Raw genomic sequence first — 14,704 nt, 5'->3', positions numbered from 1 at the left:
GACAGCAGTGAACTGTGCAATCAAAAACTTCACTGATCTTTTCCCCAGAATGACTCCAGGCAGATCGGGACAATACTAACTTGGGGAATAAGTTTTACCTACCTAGGACCTTGGGTGCTTCCAGGGTTTTCTCTTCAATGAATGTGTTGTAGCACTCCAGTGCTGCCAGAAGCATGTCCATCCACTGCAGGGCAGCTCTGAGACTGAATGGCCCTTGCAAATGGAAGAGGGTTGGCTGAGCAAGGATGCCTGACGGCCGATCACAACCTCTTCCCCCCCCCTCAAATGTGTTTATGAGAAAGGAAATATCTTCTTTCTTGATAATATCTTTCAGCCATAAAAAAGGGGATTTGTTGCCTTAAAAAAGAAAAAAGATTAAAACACACATATAAATAACTTTCATATAATTAAAGTTATTTAACCTAATCACTGTGACTGATTAAAAATAGCATCGTCCAATAATAAACAAAAAAACCTAAAAGTCTGATCTGTTAAAAACATGTAAGATCAGAACAAGACTGGCACTATCACAATATTTCAAATATAGTTTTCCATAAAAGTCCCACATAAACCACCTACCACAGCAGTAAAATTTCAAAATGGTACAGGATAATCTTTTTTTTAACTTAAGCACTCGCAATTTGTTTCACTACAAATTACTGCCAAGGAGGTATTTCCACCAAAAGCCATTCTCTTCAGTTTCTTTAAACATTATAAAAATAGTTGGACATCATTTGAATAACTATAAATTTCATACTCTTTCCCTTGCTTTTTGTCTTGAAAATTATTATTCCTTTTTTAAAGCAATAAACACAAAAAGAGCACTGTGACTCTTAAGCTTCTGTCCTGGCTGTGCAACCTCCTCACTGCAGGGATCTGGCCTTGTGTCTCAGTGTCTTCATCTGTAAATGAGAATCATAACAGTGTCTACCTCTGAGGTTGTTACAAAGATTAAATGAATTAAAGTTAATATTTGAAAAAGTACTTAAAATAGAATCTACCGCACAAGTGCAGTGTTTATTAAATAAGAGTCAAATGACCTTTTTAAAAGATATTTTTCTTCTGGATATTAATCATTTTCTATATTAAAGAAAAAACATTAAATTGTATTTTGTATGCTCTAAAATCAGTGGCTCTGAAAAGGTCAAGTCATTCTGACTCTAATGAAGTTAGTGAAGGATCTAAAACAGTAAATTTGTGATATATTAAGAAGAAGAAATCGTTTTTCTATTGTGTCAAAAAATACCTATCACAAGCTATATAAGTAAAAGAGTAGTATGTTTTCAGAGTTTGTTTTATAAAGAAATATTAAACATGCTACAATTTTCACTAAGAATGGACAAAGAAAACTATAATAATGAGTGAAAAATAATAAGATATTTAAATTCTGCATCAGACAGATATCAGCTAAGAGTGATAGAAGTGTAAGTATTGAAAGAAAGAAGTGTAAGTATTGAAAGAAAGTACAGACGCCAGATCTAGAGGAAGAACAAAACAAGGGAAGATGAGTAAGAAGAGAGACAGGGCTGAGATGGTAGAAAATCACATTATTTCTCTCTTGCTCTCCTCCTCATGACTGTGGTGTTCTGTCACTCTGGCTTTCTGTCCAATATGTTCCCATTCACTGAGTCTCAGTACTCAGACGCCCCTGACATGTCATACGGACATTCCCGCACCTGTTGTTATGTCCCAACGATCTGGATGTTGATGTGCTCGGCACACCCACTGCATAGTACACTCCTTCAGGATCTAAAGATATGTCTAACACTGTCCCTTTAAAGCCAGTGAGGGTAATGATAAAGAAGAAAGAGAGAAGCAGATGTACTGTTGGAGGATGCAGAAGAGCTAAGTCAAGGAATGCTCATTAATTGTACACAAATTATATGTTGGTAGCAGGTAGAGCTCTGAGGTAGAGCTCTATTTATTTCATTGAAAATATATGAGGTCCTTAGTATAGGCAATTGAGAAGAAGAGCAATAGAAATGTCTGGGATCAGTCAAGTTGACATCATTGGAAATCTTTGTGTGGGCTACAGGAGAGCCCAGCCAGCCCTGGTAGTCTAGTGGTTAAGCTTCAGCACTCTTATCACAGCAGCCTGGGTTCGTTTCCCAGTCGGGGAACCACACCACCCATCTGTTGGGTGTCATACTGTGACAGCTGAGTGTTGCTGTGATGCTGAAAGCTATACCACCAGCATTTCAAGGGTCACCCATGGTGGGCAGGTTTCAGTGGAGCTTCAGACTAAAACGGACTAGGAAGAAGGACCTGGCCACCCACTTCCAAAAAAAGTGGTCGGGAACAGCAGTGGGCATTGCCTGATACAGCACTGGAAGGTGAGAGGATGGTGCAAAAAAGAGAGGGCAGGGTTCCGTTCTGCTGTACACAGGGTTGCCAGGAGTCAGAACTGACTTCAAGGCACTAACAATAAAATAGGAGAGCCAGAGACCCAAATGTGAGGTACAGTACGCTAATAAGTAGTTCCACCTATGTAATGACTGGGCCTCAGCTTCTTTTAAAAATAAGGAAAACATACTTCACCCCTCTACCCCATCCACTCTTCACTGACTTTATCAGACTGTGGTAAGAATGACTTAACATATAAACAAACTTTGTTAACTAAAAACAGTAAACAATATAAAATACTAAGAAGGTTTTTCAAACAATTCTTTAAATTAAAAATACAAATATAAATTTCTACTATATACATAAAATTATAGTATATTAGATAATTATATACTATAGAAATATAAATTTATATAGTACATATAATATATAGTATGAATACAATTATGATATGTAGTATATAACATTATAATATATTCCATAGTATGACATAGAAGCCTTCTAAGTTTTAGCATTACATGGAGAAATTTTCACTTCTCGTTCCATGAAGAAAAAACCCCAAAGTAGCACTCCATCCTCTTTTCTAAAGAGAACTGGCTCTCTCTCTCTCTCTCTCGTGATTTGTAGTACAATGTCACCTTCCTCACCCAGATGCACATGCCACAGCATGTCTTGGTTCTGGACCAGTGCACAGTGCACTTGACAGTGGGAGGCCTGGGCCTGAGTCTGTCCTGAGGCACAGCCTCCCCATGCCTAAGCTACCAAAGCTAGGTTAGACTTACTGCAGAAAGTAGAACAATACATTTATGTCTGAGAATCAAGTCTATAAGTACTAAATTTACTTCCTCTGTATCATTTGACTAACATCAAAATAGCATTTTTTTCTTTCCTTATTTATTAATCTTTAAGAAATGTACAGCCATAATTTATCGCTTGTCATACAAATGATCTGTAATGATTACTGAACATACTTTTTTTTTTTTTTTGAGAAAGATCAGCCTGAGCTAACATCTGCCAATCCTCCTCTTTTTGCCAAGGAAGACTGGCCCTGAGCTAACATCCATGCCCACTTTCCTCTACTTTATATGGTGGATGCCTGCCACAGCATGGCTTGATGAGTGGTGCCTGGGATCTGACCAGCGGGCCCCCAGGCCACCAAAGCAGAACATGTGCACTTAACTGCTGTGCCACCAGGCCAGCCCCTGAACATACTTATTTTTTGTACTTATTAGACACATATTATTTGTTACTTCCATCTAAATAATGGAAGGATCACGTTTTCAATAAGTGCACATCTCTAAACTACTGGTAAAAGCAAAACCCACCATTTACAGAACATACCTGGCAATAAAGTAACAAATTTATAAAAGAGTTCTATGGATTTGTGTCGACATTCCGTCTGGGGTCTCCCACAATTGGCTAAAAGCCACTGGACCACATCCAATAAACACAGTGATGTCGCAGGTGGAAAGCCTCTATACGGAGAGAATAAAGTATATTTAATATACACCCCAGTGTTTAGCATTTAGCTGACCCAAGAATCTAGAAATCGTAAACTCGATTTTGCCACACTGATACATGTAGAGATCTTACTAAAAGACATTCAATTTATTTTTAATATATTATCATTAGAATACAATCAAAATGTCACAGGTTAAATGGGTTCTGCTTACCTTCATTTTTTTTAAAGGGAAGATTAAAAGGTATTTCTTAAAAGAATAGCATCAAGTATTTTCATGTTCCCTTTTCAATGTACCTTAAAACAAAAGGGGGTTTAAGATCTACAGCAGTGTTTCTCAAATTGTGGTCCACGGACCAGCTGCATTAGTATTATCTGTAAATTTGGCAGAAATGTAAATTCTCAGCCCCACCCCAGACCTACTAAAACAGATTCTGAGGACAGGGCCCAGCAATCTGTGTTTTAACTAGACCTCCAGGTAATTCTAATGCATGCTCAAGTTTGAGAATCAGTGATAGAAAGCATAAGTTAATGGTAGAATTTGAAAGACTCAATTTTAAAACAGAGAAAATATTAATATCTAGTACATGGGCCAATGCTTCTGCACAGTGGTGGCCACCAGCAGACATCAGAGTCCCTCAGACACTCTGCACAGATCTGGAAGGGTTGATGCATGGCACACCCTATCCTGTCTGAGAACAAGACCTTGCTGGAATGGGGATGAGAGCAAAGACTGGAAACCACTGATCAGTAAACCAGCCCTGGTTTTAAGCATCATCATTCCATAATTCTATAATTCTGTATCTGTCAAAATCCTACTATCTCAATATTTCAGTTCTTATACTGAAAATTCACTCCAAAATAGTTTGTATATATTAAAGTCAAATAATTCTACATTAAATTTGTATCCAAAATTAGTGCAGGTAAAACAAATGTCTCAGTTACAAAACTAATTTTCAAATTTTATCCACTATCCCAATCAAAATTAAACTTATACCTTTCAGACATAAAGCTTTTCAACATCTTTGGAAAACTGACTCTTCACACTTCCACACATTCCTTGTTTAGAAAATTAATTCTTTATACTTCCACACATTCCTCCCAGATTCTCCTTTATTAACTATTAGTTTTACGTTAGGATAAAAACAGGGAAAATGAAGCAATACCACCCACCGTGGCAAACGTCGTTTTTTTGCTTTGTTTAAAGAAACATGCTTCTTCTCAATGATAAGACTGAGATGATCAATGGCATCACAACATTGTTGAATTGTACCTGTTCTCAAGTACAAAAATATATTTCCAAAGAAGATATATAGTTGATTATTATGAATAAATTAGTAATATAGGTTTATTGGCCTAGTTTTTTAATTAAAAAGGCAATTTTATAGTAGAGTTAATATCTTTTCACCTCTCAGAAAATTTAAATAAATGACTTACATTGCATGTCTAAAACCAAAACAAAATCCATATTTAAGACTGCAAGATAGCATGGTGTACATATGTGTGCACAGTCACACACACAGCAATACCACACCTAATGAGAAACTAATCCACCAGCCCATCAACCAGCCAAAGAACAGCCTCACATAATGGATTTGAGCTGGAAGAGACTCTGAAGGTATCATGAAACCCACACACCAGGTCAGAGCCTGTGAATCTCAATTTAAGGCCTTTATTTAGGGAGTGTAAGTTCCTTGACCTCCTCTTCTTCTTATGCAGGTTAAACTATACTATAGGTTAAAAATACAGCCACTGTAGAGGGAGAACAGAAATAAAATAGTAAAACCAACCACAGATGTCTAGGGTAATTAAAGAACGGAGCCTTACACCACTTATTTTGACCTCTGTTACCAGGAAAAAGTGTTCTTTCTATGCTTTTTAAATATGGTGGTGATTTTTAAAAGAGTAAAGTTTCACTCATTGAGATAAATAAAGCAATCCTAAGCTATCTGACGGCAAGGACTAAATTTTAAGCATTTCTGCCCATAGCAGGCTATCAACACAAAGAAGAATAGAGCTCAACTTGTCTTTTAAAAAAAAGAAACAGAAACAAAATCTGAATAAGTAAAAGAGATGTTCTGCCACCACACAGCTCCGTGACCTAGATCAGTCACCTACATTCTCTGGCCCCCGTGCCCTGACTAGTATGGAGACTGAACAACGAGATTGCTAAGAAGTCTTCTAGTTCAAAAACTCTATCATGTTCCCAATAGCTTCTGGAAAGAATTTAATTTTAAAGACTATTATTTATCACTCTCTTAGCTACTTTAGCCCATTTCTAACTTAATATCTTTTTATTATTTCTTTAATTATGGTCAAAATAGCTTTATCACAATCTTGTAATGAGACCTATTTCCTACTTTCTAAATTGTCATTAGTGAGTTCAGAGACACTGATCACATCTCACTGGTTATTACGTCCAGCTTTCTTTGTGCAATCTGCACATTTTTTTTTTCTGCTTTATTTCCCCAAATCCCCCCAGTACATAGCTATATATCTTAGTTGCAGGTCCTTCTAGTTGTGGCATGTGGGATGCCACCTCAGCATTGCCTAACGAGCAGTGCCATGTCCCTGCCCAGGATCCGAACCAGCAAAACGCTGGGCCGCTACAGCGGAGCACGTGAACTTAACCACTTGGCCACGGGGCCGGCCCCTGTACATTTTCATATTTTCTGTCACGATAGTAACTGGCTGGCTTCATTAGAGCTACCATATAAAACTGTCCCACCTGCCCTGAGAAGGATCTCTGACCAGGGGTCACGTTCACTGGCCACCTGAGCCCAGGGAACACAGTGAGTCTTTGAGGAGGAGGACATGGAAGACTCTTTTACAAACTAAATTTGTGACACTGGAAGGGGATATTTCCCCTTCACATTTATCACCCTAAATGGGAGATGTGAGAAAAGAAAACACTACCTTATGAGAGAATTATCTGAGGCTTAACCCAAGTGGAAAAGCTCTTAAAGACTGGTAAGGAAAACAGAACTGTCATGCAAACAGAGAGCTTGGATAAGACCTACCTAAGGATTTCTCATCTGTATGTGCTAAGGCCAGACTTTCCATATACGTTACCAAGGCTTCAAACACAAACTGTTCTACCAGAGACTCTTCTTCCCTGTAAAATAAAACAACATTGAGCCTCATCTAAGAAAACAGTGAAGCAGAAACAAGGAAAAAAAGTAATGCTATTAAAGAAGACACACATTAATTAAATTTGCTTTTTAAAAAATGGCTCAAATGCTTTAAAACATAAAACAACCTAAAATACTTCTCAAAGAAGAAAATTTCCTCAAGAGCAGAGCAGAGACTACATAAACTGGAAGAGGCAACATGGGCTTTTTGTCTGTCAACAAGTAGTCTTCCTCTTCCACCTGTGGAATTGCTCATAGCACATGGAACCACAGAACCACTGTTCTGATCATACTTCCACACACCTTATTAAAATTAAACATAGGTGAAAAGAAGAGCTGATACCACATCCACATTCTTTTAAAATAAAGAAATTTTAAAAGTTCTCAAACTATCCAAAAATAAGTCAACACCAATAGTAAATGCTAAGACTTTTACAAGCCTATCCAGTACATGTGAATGATTAATTCAATCAACAATGTCTGTGGACCATCTATTGATAGTATAGAGTGAACTCTGGATGGGCCAAGGGCAGAGGCCAGATCTCTCACTGGAAAAATCTGTTCCTTAATAACACAGGACAGTAAATGATTAAGTACAAAACGACAGGCACCAAGCCTCATAGCAATTCAAAGAAAACCAAGAGCTGGAGCTTCTAGTTGTGAGATGAAGTGCTGGGTCACTGCCCAACCCCTGGGAAGGAGCACTTTCCCAGAACAAACAGAACTGGAGTGAGGTGTTGGAGGATAGGGAGGACTGCAAGCAAGAACTGCAAACTCGTGTTTGCCTTAGCAGGAATATTATCCTAATTTTTTTTTTTTTTAATTTGAATCCCAGTAGGGACAGGGCCTCTCAGGGTTCCACAAGCTCCACACCTCTCCCAGTGCTGCACCCCCCAGATCTCATACTGAAAATAAAAGATATTACCAATAAATGTATGGTGTGAACAGTAAGGGAGGCAAGGCAAAAAACACAGTGTCAGCAAGAAAATTGGCAAAGCTAGAAGAAAAGGTTCATTTGAAAGAGTAACTTCTGATAAGACTGCAAAAGTTGGAGTTTTAAATGTAGAGATCTTGGAAGGCCAGGCTAAGTATAACAGTTTTCATCTTAGGTGCCAAAACCAATTAAAGTAGCTAAGTAGAGAAATGACATGACAAAATGATACTCTAAAACTGTGCTCTCCAAAGAAAGGTGTGCAAAACAGTTCATTAGGATGCAGAAAGGAAACATTAAAACTTGGATTTATATTATCCAACACTCAGGATCTCAAGAAGTTCATCTTCCATGCACTTTTTCTCAAAAAGCCACTTGGAATGTGGTCCAACAAATGATAGTATTCAAGAAGGAAGATGAGAGGAAAAGGAAATAGAAGAGCAAGCACAGGAAAGAAGTAAAAGGAAAGTCTGAGAGGAGTGTCGAAGAGACCCAGAAACGGCAGGCAAGCAGGGACAGCTGTTTCCACAAGGATGCAACAGTATGGGCTTCCAAACTACACAGAAGACCCAGGTTAGCCGGGTCCAAATTCCTCTTAACCTGGCCTACCATGACCATGTGCTTGAAGTTCTTCTCCTGTCCATGTTCAGCCTGGACCACCTGACAGTGTTCATTTATCCCACAAGAAGATTTTGTTTGTCCTGCTCCTGTTAGATGGAGGTACGTCACTGGGAAGCACAAGGAAAAATTAAACGGCAGTCCACACCCTCTGACAACGTTTCTCCCAGATGTCAGTTGCTGGTCTACTTCACACGATTTCTGAAGAGCTCTGCTTCCCAGGACTAAGGATGGACCCTGTCAATCCAATTCCTTGGACTGGGCTCCTGTAGTCTCTCAGGGAAGGTGAAGCCAGTCTCCATTCAGCAGATTCTCCCAGAATCCTTCACCTGAGAGTGAAAACACTGACCCATCCTCACAGAGCCATGTCTACGCTTACCATCCACTTTCCAAAATGCAAGAGTACACCGTTTAGGGTGTACACATAGATAATGAAACAAAAGAGAAGAGCAAAAGAACAAGTAACATAAATGTCAGGAGAAGGATTAACAGGGCAAAGGAGGTTCTAAAATATAACCTAGGTGGGAAGTATGCAGCAACTTGTCTTATTATTATTCTACAAACTTTACACGTTTTTTGTGTGTTTTCTTTTAGTTGAGTATAATTGACATTTAACATACATTAGTTTCGGTGTGCAACATAACGATTTGATATTTGTATATATCATGAAATGAGCACCTCAATTAACTCCAGTTAATATTCATCACCATACAAAGTTACACATTTTTTTTCTTGTGATAAGAACTTTTAATATCTATCCTCTTGGCAACTTTCAAAAATGCAATACAGTATTATTGACTGCAGTTGCCATGCGGTACCTTACTTCTCCATGTCTTATTTATTTTCTAACTGGAAGTTTGTACCTTTTGACTTCCTTCACCCACTTCACCCACCCTCCCGCCCCTCATCTCTGGCAACCACTGATCTAAGAGCTTAAGTTTTTTTTAGATTCCACATATAAATTAGATCATATGGTATTTGTCTTTCTCTGTCTGACTTATTTAACTTAGTATAATGCCCTCAAGGTCCATCCATGTTGTTGCAAATGGTAAGATTTCATTCTTTTTTATGGCTGAATAATATTTCATTATATATTTACTTTTACGCAACACATCTTCTTTATCCAGTCATCCATTGATGGACACTCAGGTTGTTTCCATGTCTTGGCTATTGTAAATAATGCTGCAATGAACATGGGGGTGCAGATGTCTTTTCAAGTTAGTGTTTTTGTTTCCTTCAGATAAATACTCAGAAGTAGAATTGCTGGATCATGATACTTTATTTATAATCTTTTGAGGAACCTCCATACTGTTTTCCACGGTGGCTGCACCCATTTACATCCCACCAATGGAGTACAAGGGTTTCCTTTTCTCCACATCCTCACAACACTTATCTTTTGCCTTTTTATAACAGCCATTCTAACACGTGTGAGATTATAGCTCACTGTTGTTTGGATTTGCATTTCCCTGATGATTAGTGATGTTGAGCATCTTCTCATGTGCCTGTTGGTCCATTTGTATGTCTTCTTTGGAAAAATGTCTATTCAGTTCATCTGCTCATTTTTTAATGAAGACTTTTTGTTTTTCGCTGACTTGCATGTCCTTTTCGTATTTTGGATATTAATCCTTTATCAGATACATAATTTGCAAATATTTCCTCCCATTCCTTAGGCTGCCTTTTCATTTTGCTGATGGTTTCCTTTGCTGTGCAGAAGCTTTTTTTAGTTTGATGTAGTCCCACTTGTTCATTTTTGCTTCTGTTTCCCTGGCTTTTGGAGTTAGTGCCAAAAAATCATCACCAAGACTGATGCCAAGTAGCTTACCGTCTATGTTTTCTTCTAGTAGTTTTACAGTTTCAGGTCTTACATTCAAGTCTTTAATCCATTTTGAGTTAAGTTTTGTATATGGTGTAAGAGAGAAGTCTAGTTTCATTCTTTAGCATGTGGCTGTCCAGTTTCCCCAACACCATTTATTGAAGATATTATCCTTTCCCCATTGTATATTCTTGGTTTCTTTGTCATAAATTAATTGACCATATATGTCTGGTTTTATTTCTGGGCTCTCTATTCTGTTCCACCAATCTATGCATCTGTTTTTATGCCAATATCATACCGTTTTAATTACTATAGCTTTGTAATATAGTTTGAAATCAGGAAGCAAGATACCTCCAGCTTTGTTCTTCTTTCTCAAGATTGTTTTGGCCATTTGGGGCCTTCCATGGTTCGATACAAATTTTAAGATTCTTTGTTCTATTTCCGTGAAACATGCTATTGGACTTTTGATAGGTAGTGCATTGAATCTGTAGATTGCTTCAGGTAACACGGACATTTTAACAACGTTAATTATTCCAATTCAAAAGCACAGAATATCTTTCCATTTATTTGCATCTTCTTCCAACGTCTTACAGTTTTCAGGTACAGGTGTTTCACCTCCTTAGTTAAATTTATTCCTAGATATTTTCTTCTTTATGATACAATTGTAAATGGGATTGTTTTCTTAACTTCTCTTTCAGACAGTTTGTTATTACCATATAGAAATACAACAGATTTTTGTATATTGATTTTGTATCTTGCAACTTTATTGAATTCACTGATTACTTCTAACAGTTTTTAGGTAGAGTCTTTAGGGTTTTCTAGGAAACCCTATTTATAAGGTTTTCTACATATAGTTTTCCTATATATATATAAAAAACCCTATCATGTCATCTACAAATAGTGACAGTTTTACACATTTTAAAACTCTCTCTTTTAAAACAGTCGTTTTAAAAACAAATAGGTTTCATAATTTAAAAAACTAAAAACAAATACCGTAGTGGCTTCAAACTGCAGTCAATTTTCATACGAACATGCAAATGCACACACAGATTCCTATCTATCCATCCATCATCCATCACCCATCTATCTATCACCTAGCTAGCTAGCTAGCTAGCTATCTATCAGCTATCTTATCTTTATAATTACTCCCCTCATATCTATCCCAACTGCCATTTCCTGAGAAACTATTCTAACCAAACGAGGTCAGGTTCCTCATTATAAGATTCCTTAGTAATCAGGTATCACTACTGAAAGCACTAATTTCAGCTATAAATTTTATATTTATCTATATGACTAATTAATGCTTATCTCTCTTTCTTAAATGCAACCCTCATGAAGGGCTATATCTTTCTATTTCTGGCATTTGGCAGTGCCTGGCATATAATATTCTTAATAAGTAATGCTAACTTAATAATAAAAAAAAAAAACGAACAAACACCACTACATCCTTAGGTCAGGGATGAATTATCTCTTTCTTGGACTTTTGAAACAGCCCCTTTGCTGGCGTCCTGGTCCTCAGTCTTGACCCCTTCAGATCTACTTTCCATATGGAAAGCTATTGGAAGGTCAATTTTAGGGGGAAATCTAACCATTCTGCTCCCTGCTCCCACTACTCCAGGGACTCGTTGTCACTAGAGGTGACCTACATTTCTTAACTCAACAGACAAAGGCTCCTGACTAGTCTCACTATGCTCTCTTCCAAACCTAAAACTCCACAGTCAAGGAATATAAAATGTCTTTATCTCCTTATATACCATGCTATTTCTTATCTCTATCCTACCTTTTTGATCTGAGATGCTTTGGCTGATCTCCATTAGTCCTTTTAGTTTCAGCTCAAGTATACATGTTATAGGAAGCCTTCCCTACCCTACTCAAACTAGGTTACATACTCTTCTGTGCTCCAAAAGACACTGTATTATGTCTTCTGTTGCATTTACAAGACTGCTGTGGTATTATGTTTGTAAGTATTTCTCAGAAGTTTCTGAGCTTCTTGCATTTCTTGAAAACTGCACACTTTAATTCATTTTTTAATGCCCAGAAAATAGTACAACATCCAGCACATAATTACCAATGCTTGATCTATGAATACATGGATACATAAAGACCAAGTCACTTTTCAAAATGACTACTAAAAATTTAAAGAAATTCTTTTACCCTCGCCCCTACCATGTTGCTTACGTACCTGAATTCCCTGTAGATATTATTAAAAGCAAGTGATGCTCCCAGCCTCTTGAAGGCATTCGGATGAAGTGCAAAGCTATACAGTCGCTTGAAAAGCGATTTGGTATTTACTGGACTTTTTTCCTGCTGCTGTGGTGTCGTCTGCTTAATGGACCATTTAAGGAATTCTTGAATACACTGACCACAAAAATCTCTCAAAGTACTGTCAACAGGGTCCACAATTCCATCCTGAAACAAAGCATAAAATGACAACTGAATACCCTGGTCTGCTTCTGAGCCTAACCAGAGTACGCCATGAAAATTAATTTAGAGCACCATTCAAGAAAAAAAAACAATAATAAAACCAATCTGATTGTCTAGAACCTAGACTCTAATAACAATTTCCTTTTGACATAATGAAAGCACTTTCTTTTCAACAAATTAAAAAACTAAAAAAAAAATCTATAAAAAAAAGAGAGACTATTTTAATTAACAACAAAGTAGTCTTTCCTTTCCCTGAAGAAACACAATAGCTACATCCTAAGAATTTTTGTTGTTGACTTCACCTCCTAACAGTATCTGAAATGCTTTATTTATTGAGGTTAATGAGAATAAGACCCTTGAAAATTCCAAGGAAATCGTACTGCTACACAGAGAAAAATCATATGTAGATGTGGTTCTGAACATACACCTTTCTGTAAGAGGAGTCTCTATAAAGGCAGTCACTAAGCACCTGAAGTAAACAGCTAAGGGAATTTGAGTGCTTTTGTGTCCCTTTAGACATTATTCCGTCCTCTTAGATCTGTATAAAAAAAGTTTAACTGGAAATAGTACACTGAACACTGAAATAAGGGAGTTCCTTCTGCCTAACATTTGCAGTTATTTGCTACATGCAAAATCTTTGATTACAGTTGTAATCAGAATTCAAGAAGGTAATAAATCGTGGAAATGTAAAGAGGTGGTACTCATTGCTTTTCAGAGCAGAGATAAATAACGTGTGTGTTAACACTAGGGAATCAGCACTTCTTTTTGGGAAACTGATGGCCACTCTCACTTGAGTGCTCTACAAACTTCACCTTTCCTCCTCTCCCTTTTCTTTCCTTAACTCTCTCATTTTACGTTATCATCTTACTCAATTTCTTTCTAAAGCTCTTCCTTACACTACCTTCAAGGATCAAAAGGAGAAAAGAAACAGCTAAGATAGAAACTTCAGAACAGAAACATGAGAATAAATCCATCTGAATGCAAATAAGCCACAAATTAAATTTAATTAAATGTATTTACTATGGGCAGGATTCACTGGTAGACACTTCAGGGAATTAAACCACAGATATGTCACCATCTTAATTAAAAATGTTCAGTAACTCCCACTGCCCACAATGTGGAATCCACTGAGGGTAACTCTTGACAGTGAATGGAGGGCTCTTCATAATTAATACACAACAGGACAGTCCTGGCAAAGCGGAACACACAGCCACTCTGCGTGCCGTGTTCTGCTATCCTGCCCTAACACACATTCTCAGCCCTGCCTCACACAACACTCCCATGCAAGCAAAACTCCAAACAGACCAAATTCTTCACAAACACACCAAGCACCTGATGCCTTTATTTCCTCTGCCTGGAAAAGATATTTGCAAAACACATGGAATTAAAGGACATTTGTTTGGACAAATTTGTGAAGTGTTGAACTCGGGTCTCTGATTCCAAAGTCAGTATATGACAAAAGAAAATTATAGCCTGAAATAGGAAGTAAAATCAAATAAGATGACATTTAAAGGGATCAAATGTAATGTTATCTGCAGAAGTTGAGAAAATTATAATAAAGTGTCAAAAGACACTAAGGCTTTAGCGAACCTCATTTATTCTGCCCTCAGTGAACCAGTGACCAAATCCTAACGATTCTACCTCCACAGTCTCAGGATAGTTCTATGAAAATGGTGAGCTACTGTTTCTAGGGTCCTTTCATTGTTGAATCTGAATGCAGGAGAAAACTGGATAAGCTCAAAAAATTCCTTTTACTTTCAAGTTAACTATCGTACTTTAGATATTAAAAAAACAAAAAAAAGAGGATACTGCAACTCTGATAAAAGTTCAAGGAGATTCTTATTCATTCCTTCCTCCCTCAACACACACACACATAGCCTTAATGTGAATATTTGCTTGCAGATGTTTAAAAGTATCACTTAAGTAAATAAATATGGCATCCTGATCAATAAAATACCACTTCACCAATTCTCTAAAACAAAAGA

General features: G+C 37.3%; 1 protein-coding gene across 1 annotated transcript in view; it reads right to left on the bottom strand.

Moving 5' to 3' along the window:
* Nucleotides 1-14,704, bottom strand: part of PRKDC (protein kinase, DNA-activated, catalytic subunit) — a 216,425-nt gene that overhangs the window by 122,257 nt on the left and 79,464 nt on the right. Inside the window, exons 27-31 of the mRNA XM_044744138.2 lie at nucleotides 12,478-12,704; nucleotides 6,823-6,917; nucleotides 4,976-5,075; nucleotides 3,685-3,818; nucleotides 103-357 (exon numbers count right to left, since the gene is read on the bottom strand). Of these exons, the coding sequence (XP_044600073.2) occupies nucleotides 103-357; nucleotides 3,685-3,818; nucleotides 4,976-5,075; nucleotides 6,823-6,917; nucleotides 12,478-12,704 (811 nt within the window). The remainder of the gene's footprint in view (nucleotides 1-102; nucleotides 358-3,684; nucleotides 3,819-4,975; nucleotides 5,076-6,822; nucleotides 6,918-12,477; nucleotides 12,705-14,704) is intronic.

The sequence above is a fragment of the Equus asinus genome, chromosome 12 (assembly GCF_041296235.1).
Source record: "Equus asinus isolate D_3611 breed Donkey chromosome 12, EquAss-T2T_v2, whole genome shotgun sequence".
NCBI classification, from domain to species: domain Eukaryota; kingdom Metazoa; phylum Chordata; class Mammalia; order Perissodactyla; family Equidae; genus Equus; species Equus asinus.
This window is presented reverse-complemented; position numbering and strand designations above follow the sequence as displayed.